Source organism: Etheostoma cragini, chromosome 10 (assembly GCF_013103735.1).
Source record: "Etheostoma cragini isolate CJK2018 chromosome 10, CSU_Ecrag_1.0, whole genome shotgun sequence".
Classification (NCBI taxonomy): Eukaryota; Metazoa; Chordata; class Actinopteri; order Perciformes; family Percidae; genus Etheostoma; species Etheostoma cragini.
This window is the reverse complement of record NC_048416.1, coordinates 6,295,652-6,304,604: the sequence shown is the minus strand read 5'-3', so window position 1 is coordinate 6,304,604 and position 8,953 is coordinate 6,295,652. Positions and strand designations below refer to the sequence as shown.

General features: G+C 38.7%; 1 protein-coding gene across 1 annotated transcript in view; it reads left to right on the top strand.

The window, feature by feature from the left end:
• The first annotated feature begins 2,143 nt into the window (after positions 1 to 2,143).
• The window catches only part of igbp1 (immunoglobulin (CD79A) binding protein 1), a 14,362-nt gene continuing 7,552 nt past the window's right edge, over positions 2,144 to 8,953 (top strand). The window contains exon 1 of the mRNA XM_034883075.1: positions 2,144 to 2,640. Coding sequence (XP_034738966.1) covers positions 2,185 to 2,640 — 456 coding nt within the window. The 5' untranslated portion in view covers positions 2,144 to 2,184. The remainder of the gene's footprint in view (positions 2,641 to 8,953) is intronic.

Here is an 8,953-nt window from a genome sequence, read left to right as displayed (position 1 = left end):
AATCTAACCGGCATGCAACGGGCGCCGATCGCCGGTGATCGATTCTGCGCAGACCTGGCTCATCTCGAACGAGCCTATCTGTAAATTCGTGGTTGTAAAAAGGCAGGGCGCTCTCTCCCCTTGGGGTCGAAAATCCAGCTGTTCCACTTAGTGCTCCCCCTAGCGGCCTGGAGAACTTCCATTGTGTAATCTGGATGCATTGTTTTTTTGCATTTATTTTCGGAGATTGTGTGTTTTTCTTTTTGCATCGTTTCAGTTTTTGCAGTTTGTTTACTTTTCTTTTTGCATAATTTCTGTATTTACAGTGCATTTGTGTATTTGGTTGTGTTGTTTGTATTTGCAGCACGTTTACTAAATGCTGCGAGTTTTGTCAAATTTATGAAGGGGTTTTCTTAATTCACTTGTGTTTTTTGTCTATTTGCGCATGTTTCATTAAGTTGCAGTGTGTTTGTCCCTGTTGGCCACCATAGTTAGTGGAGTGAAGAGCAGTAGATGGAAATTTATTTTTACTTTGCTATACCATCCAAAGTTTTAACATTTACTTCACTTTTACGTCAAAATGTAAGGATGTTGTGTCCTAACAATGTGGTTAGGGAGGCAAACTGACTTTCACATGAGGCACAGTAAGCTTTCAAGTGAAGGAGCCAACTGCAACACGGCCTTCTGTATTAAATCATACAAGAAATATTGTCCTCACATTTCTTACACAACACACACCATAGATGCACAGGATGATCAGTGGGGTGTCATATTTCTCACATAATAAAGATTAAGCAAAAACCACTGTTGGTTTTGAGGCCTGGAGTCATTTAGGAGTCAGTCAGTTGGTCAGTTAGTCCATCATGACATCATGTTAGCTGACAAATAACACCTTTTCTCCTTTATTCATCTCCTCTCCTCCATCTATTTTTCTCTTCTTGTCCTCTGCTTTTCTTCTCCTCCTCCTGTGACAGTATGTGTTGTTAAAGTGATTTGCACACAGAAGGAGTGGAGGGGGAGACTGTATGTTTGACAGGGCAAAAATTTCCATTTAATGATGATTATACCTCTGAAGTTCCTATTTTGATAAATTTTTATTAATCATAAAGGTATCCTCTATATACATATATTTACATAATTAAACATGCACATTCAGAAAACTTGTAGTACAAGAGATTAATGTCTAAATGTAAATGATCACTGGGAAAGTTATTATTCCCTTTATTTAATTGTGACACAGGATAGGCAGGAAAGGTGGGAGAGAGATGGGGGATGACACACAGCAGAGGGCCACAGGTCGGATTTGAATCCCAGCGACCGCAAAGGCTCAGCCTACATGGGGTGCATACTCTTACTGGGCGAGCTAGAGGCCACCCCCAACTGGGGAAGTGTAATGGTGATATGTAGTCAACATATATTTCCTATTCACATGTAGTGTCGATTTACATAACTGAAAGGGGAAACTGGCATCAGCGAATTCAGTATTTTTCAATACTTTCCACCACTTGGATTTCTTGAGAATTGTTATATGTTATAGAGGTCACTATTATGAGACTAGATTGTTAAAAGAGTTTCTGTTGGATAATGCTGGTACTAGAGATGGAGAGTCGGAGGGAGACAGGGAGCGGGAAATAAATTAATGTGACATTTTGAAATAAAAGTCCCATCAAGCATCATCAGAGTAGGGTTCCAAAGCATAAACTGTAAATGGTAATATTAACAGTTGTTATATTAAATAGAAAATGAATATCAATGCATTGCGCCATGCATTTAAATATCTCTCATCCCCTTTCGAACATGAAAAGGAAAAACCGCCTTGTATTTCAATTTCAAATTTTGTATTTTGAAACGAAAATCATTGCTTTTTGATACCTGTTTATGAAAGGAAAATGTAATGATCAAAAGATAAACTGATCATAAACGGAACGTTATTCATTTTTATTAACGGTAACCATAAGCTGTAGGCTATATTTATGTGCACACTGTTCAAATACTACCTACTGTTATCTTTCTGCATTGTAATAATAATGTGGTACAACATCTGTAAAAAAAAAAAAGAAAAGAAGAAAAAAAAGCCCCATCTGAGAATGGCAATACCTCCGAATGATACCGAGACTGACCTGTGAGAGGCAGCAATGTGCCGCAAGCAGTCTGCAAGGAAGCTAGAAGAAGAAAAAGAAGAAGAAGAAGAAAGATTATGAGAAGATGGCGGAATGTGGAAGCATCAACCATGTTTCAGCTGCAGAGCCTTCTAAATTATGTGACTTGCTAGATCGAGGGTGGAAGATATTTGAGGAGGTAGACATTGCAAACGAACCACTTGGCTCTAACAGTATCCAGGTCAAAGTTAAACGTGGTATCAGTATGTTGGAAGAAGCGTCTAGAATGGTGGCCCAGCTCGACCTATTCAGCCGCAATGAAGAGCTTGAGGAGATAGCCACGGCAGACCTGAAATACCTGCTGCTGCCTGCTCTGGTAGGAGCTCTGACCATGAAGCAGACCAGCCGAGACAAACGACTAGAGATAGTCCAAACAGCCCGTGCTTACTTTATGGATTTTCTGAAGAGGTGTAAAGAGTATAACATATCACAGTTCGAACTGCCAAACAATGAAAGCACAAGTCCTGACGAAGAATCAGAAAATGGAAACTCAGCAGCCAAGGTAAGAGGCCTAACTAGCTAAACAAGAGCACCAACGTTACCATAAGTTACAATGAAAATGCTTCACAAGAAAGGTGTGTTCAAAGGTCAGGGTACTATACTATAATCCGTTTTTTTGTAATTTATGTTTCCGTTTTAACCCACAAGCGAGAATACGGGCTCATTTTTCTAAAGTGCATAATCATTGAAAATCCGATGGAACAAAGGTCTCGTTCTCGTTGAAGATTAAAACTAGCTCTTATCAATGCGGCGCTGGACCCGCGATGTTACGGTTTAACTGTTTTTTGAGTTAACTGGTGATAGAGGCAGGCGTGGTGTACGCGTGGCCTTTCAGGACCTATTCTCAACTAACCAGGAAATAAACATTTTTATCGCTTCGCTTCTATTTCACATTCTTTTGTTGGTGTCTTGTAAAACCTGACGATAGAAACGAGTTGCTTAGCATTAATTCCTGTCCCGACAGACATTCTTGCAAACACTTGCTATTGTCGTTACGAAATATCATCCGTTGTCTGGCGACTGTGTCTCACTGCAAGCCACGGTGACACCCAGATCCACCTGTGATATTTATATTAGTAGCCCAAACCCTTTACCGTCAAAACAACACTATATCTAAAATGTAAGCAAACTGGGGTATTATATATTGTGGGAAAATGTCGTAATGTAAGTAATTAGCTGGATACGTTTGATGTTTCTAACTGTAGTTATTTTTAATTAATATTTTCACATACAGTATGTCTTTCAAAAAAATGTGATTTGGTAATCTTTGAAGGCTGTTTTTTGAAATGAGTTTCTCATACTCTGAGTCAGAAAACACAACTGCAGTAGCACTTACAAATACCAATCTGTCCAGTTGCACTTCTACTTGTGAAAGCATTTATAGAGGGGTTTGTTCAGATATCATTCATAGCATAAAGTATGTAACTCGTCAGACCTAAAAGGTGGCGAAAATGGATTTCTTCATGGCCAAAAGTCTTAGACTCTATATGTCAACAAAATAAAAGAAGACTTTGGAACCTGCTCCTTTGTGGATATTTTTACTAGGCATATTGATGTTTTCAATATTTTAAATTACACTATATCTGGAATGTTGTTTTTTTTAATATATGGATATCTAACCTTAAATTTAATTAAACTACTGCAATTTCAGACCATCAGCTATCAGCTATCAGCAATTGAATTGTACATATCTGAAATTGCAGTGTTTCCTAATAATGATATTCAGACATTCAGTAACACAAGATAGACTTTTCTTGAACCAACACTGGATTGCTGTTTTTCAATTCTGCAGCATGTGCCAGAAATACAGAGGCATTGGAAATATGTTTTTCTCCAACCCACGGTGCAATATGCATTTGTTGAAATACAAGAGAGATGCTGTCATTTGTATCTGGATGAATGAGTATAGGCATACTGCATATTAAAGAATGTGGTTGTTATGAGCCTGTAGCTTAACATAACTCATCTACGTAGCCTACATAAATAAAATTTACATTTCTATTTTAAATGCCTACAGATGTATCACAACGTAATCTGAGCAGATGCACATTTTGCCACATCTGAACTGTCTCCATGCTGCTTTCTGTAAAACCTCATATGTAGCTTATGTTTTAAAATACAAGCTGTATTGAAATAAAAATAGATCTTGCAAGAACCATTGCAAGAACGAAGACCAACAGTGTAGGTGGTTGTATCGATGTTAATTCAATAACAGGCTACAACATAGAATACTTGTATTGAGATCTGTTTATATTTCAATACAGCCTGTAATTTAAAACATTACTTACATTGAGACAAAAAAAACAGATGAAAACGTGACACAAGTTAATCTGTCTTATTTCAGCAGTTTTTTGCTTATCTTTGTGTTCCTGCTGCAGAGTCAACAAACAGTTCAGATGGTTTAAATAAACCCAATTATAAACACGTTAAACAGGAGAATGACAGAAATAAGAATGACAGCATGAACATTTGAACGCTTTAGTGATATTTGTGGTATTTAAAACAGGCATCAATACAACCACCTTCATGATCATTCCTGCAGAGTTTCTCATGGCACACCTATGTTGCATCTGGAGGGTCACCAGTTAATTCAAAAAACAGTTAAACCGTAACACCGAAAGTAACATTAATGTGTCAAAACATAAAGTGTGTGGAAAAAAAAGGAGATCCAGCAGCGAGAAGGATTAACCTGTTCACCATGAACTGCGGTCCAGTAGGGCCCGAGGAGGAGGCCACACCAGGATGAGAGAAGGCAACATGGCTTTCAAATTCAAATGTAAATGAAAGCTAAGGTGCAGACTTGAACAAAAATGAAGTAAAGACGGTGGTTTAGATGCCTTTTAACTGGCTGACGGTAGATAATACCACATGTAACTGTATAAGGATGTAAATTTAATTTAAAATGCAATTTTAAACTATTATTAGTCTGCTACTATTTTAAAGCGCCCATATTATGCTCATTTTCAGCTTCATACTTGTAGTTTGAGGTTCTTCCAGGATGGTTTTACATAGTTTCATTTTCAAAAAACACCACATTTTTGTTGTACTGCACATTGGTGCAGACCCTGTTTTTACCGTGTGTGTTTAGCTACAGAGTGAGACATCTCACTTGTTGTAACTACAGAGTGAGACATCGCCCTTCTATGCAATCTTTGTTGGGAGTTGCACATGTGCAGTAGCTAGGTAAGATCATATCAGCTAGATAACTCTTTCTCCAGCTTTGGTCATTAAAAGGCACGATTAGCTGGGAGACTTCTTCCAAACAAGGGCCACTTGTGGAATACCTACAGAACAGGGGCAGGAAATAGTTCTTTTGGAGAGTATGGTGAACTAATGGAACCACGGGTGTATCTCATAAATTACCCCACTAATAATGCCCTAAATGATACCCACTGCCTACAGTAGTACTGTATTGTATATATTGTATATATATATTGTATACTGTATTAACTGTATTGAAATAAATTTAAGAGGCTCGGAGGTTGATCGGCACCCAGGAAATGATCACACTGGACTCAGGTTAGACTGGTACAATATATGGCGTTTATTGTCAATCTCAACCCACAATCCCTCACACTCGGTTACACATAATGAAACAGAAAACGAGGCTTACCGTCGCCAATAGGTGGAGAGCCAACACCCCGGTAGGTCCCCTGTGTAACCAGCTGGGCGTCCCATACGCAACCCACAGCAGACTCTACAAAAGCGCAGCAATCCCCTGCTCTTTATACCTTTATCAACGGCAGACCGCGTACGAGCCTGACGGGCCAAGTCAGACTCCCAGGCGACCACCCCTCCTATACTAGAGCATTGGCACCAGCAAGTCTCGATACCAAGTTATAATACCATATTTGGTTAGGTTATACAAGTGTTTCTCAACTCCTTATATAATTTGGGTTCCACAGGTGTTTCATGTACAATTGACCCAGAAAAACACTTTGGTTATGTAAGACACAGGTGTTTCATGTACAATTAACCCAGAAAAACACTTTGGTTATATAAGCTCCCTGGACTATTATACACCCCCTATTGTCCTATTTGGGAATTGATCAGAGCATCACCAAACAGTGATGATTTTACTATCACATTTACTATACCATACTGTACTATAAAATGATGGATTGGGAAGTTTGTATACACCAGCACTTGTCTTACTGCCGGTAGCAGCAAAAGCCAGCAGGCAAGTGTTATTTAAATAAACTCCTGGTGTACTTACAAACTTTTTAATCCATCGTTTTATGAGTACATAACATATTTGTACTACTGTAGAAGTTTATCATTTCGGGCATTATTAGTTGAGTAATTTACAAGATACAGAGTTGGTTCCATTAGCATCTGCACTAAGCTAATCAGCTGATAGCGCTAACTCGCCCATTGTTTGAACCAGGAATAAAAAAGCTACTGTGGGGTTGTTTGGCTCGAGATTGTGGTGCAAAGGACCCTAGGGTGAAATTACTCTAAGCCATCACTTTAAGCCTATAGTTTTCACACACTGATCTTCAACATGTGAGCCCAGGACATTATAAAAAAAGAGACCTTTTTCCATCGGATTTTCACTAATTATGCACATTAGAAAAATGAGCCTGGCTCAAAACGGAAACGTGAATTAAAAAAACAAAACCACAACAGATGAAAAACGAGCAGTTTTCTAAATTATTTTTTATTTTTGAATGGACATTGTAAAAATGGGAAAACGGAGCTCATATTTTGTTTTTATTGTTTTTGGTTAAAAACAAAAGACAAAATATTGACCTGTTTTTTTTTCCTTTATTGGTTTGAAACAAAAAACAGATTATACTTTAGTACCCTGAACGTCAAATGTGCCATACTTGTAGGATGCTTCGTTTCTGTGAAAAAACTTCAACAGCAACAGTAACGTTAAATTAAAGGCATAATATTTCAAAATGTAAAGTTATGTGATGAAGCAGAAGCAAAAAAATGGTTTGCTGAAATACTTTCAATGGTAGTTGCATGTAGTTTATACCTGTTTCATGCCAACAATCAGGGTCAGAACAGGGATATTTTGAGGTGACAAGTTAAGGGACTCCTTTTAAAATGGCCATGCAAGTTTTCCCTCTCCCAAATGCCTACAATTTTGTAAAGATTTTACAAGCTTGCATGACATAGTTGTTACCAATTGATTCCTTAGGTCTTCTAGTTTCATTAGATACAGACAAAGATTTTTTAAACCCAACCCTAGCTAGTGACCTAACTTCAGTACATTTTAACACTTTGTTTTTGCAGAAGCGGTTGGTACATATTTTTTTTTAATTTGTTGTGACTGTTGCTTATGCTTACAGAGAAGGTGTAACCAATTTAATCCCTTTTTGGCTTGTCAGCATAATATATTGATCCAATTCTGCAATTAGGGCTGTAACGATCCCTGCAATACTGGCGGTGACGTGACATTACAGATGATGACATTCTCTTCGTGAACGTATTTTTTATTTATTCAGTTTAATATTTTGCTGGTGAAAGGTACACTCATACATACAACATATGCCCTCCTGCATCCTCCATTCAGGAATGGAATCCAAACACAGGCATTAAGTCCAGGTTCCAGTCTGTAGTCCACAAGTAATTTTCTTTCCCCATTGTAGCAAGGTGATAGAGAATTTGTTCCTCCTTCACACCTGTGTAGTTTCGCTTTCTCATAGCCCACCTTGCTGTCTAATTTCAGCAGATAAAAGCTTTCAGACACCAACAGAAGTCTACAGGTCTGGCTAATATTTTCTTTTTCTAACTAACATTTTAGTGAGCAATAATTAGCCTGTGCCTATGTTATCTCCTAACATACAGTGAAGAAAATAAGTATTTGAACACCCTGCTATTTTGCAAGTTCTCCCACTTAGAAATCATGGAGGGGTCTGAAATTGTCATCGTAGGTGCATGTCCACTGTGAGAGACATAATCTAAAAGAACAATATCCAGAAGTCACAATTTAATTTTTTTTTAAACTGTTTATTTGTATGATACAGCTGCAAATAAGTATTTGAAAACCTGAGAAAATCAATGTTAATATTTGGTACAGTAGCCTTTGTTTGCAATTCCAGAGGTCAAACGTTTACTGTTTTTCACCAGGTTTACACACACTACAGAAGGGATTTTGGCATACTCATCCACACAGATCTTCTCTAGATCAGTCAGGTTTCTGGGCTGTCGCTGAGAAACACAGAGTTTGAGCTCCCTCCGATTCTCTATTGGGTTTAGGTCTGGAGACTGGCTACGCAACGCCAGAACCTTGATATGCTTCTTACGGAGCCACTCCTTGATTATCCTGGCTGTGTGCTTCGGGTCATTGTCATATTGGAAGACCCAGCCTCGACCCATCTTCAATGCTCTAACTGAGGGAAGGAGGTTGTTCCCCAAAATCTCGCAATACATGGCCCCGGTCATCCTTTCATTAATACAGTGCAGTCGCCCTGTCCCATGTGCAGAAAAACACCCCCAAAGCATGATGCTATTACCCCAATGATCACAGTAGGGATGGTGTTCTTGGGATGGTGCTCATCATTCTTCCTCCAAGCACGGTTAGTGGAATTATGACCAAAATGTTCTATTTTGGTCTAATCTGACCACATGACTTTCTCCCATGACTCCTCTGGATCATCCAAATGGTCATTTGCAAACTAAAGACGGGCCTTGTCATGTGCTGATTTAAGCAGGGAAACCTTCCCTGCCATGCATGATTTCAAACCATGATGTCTTAGTGTATTACCAACAGTAACCTTGGAAATGGTGGTCGCAGCTCTTTTCAGGTCATTGACCAGCTCCTCCTGTGTAGTTCTGGGCTGATTTCTCACCTTTCTTAGGAT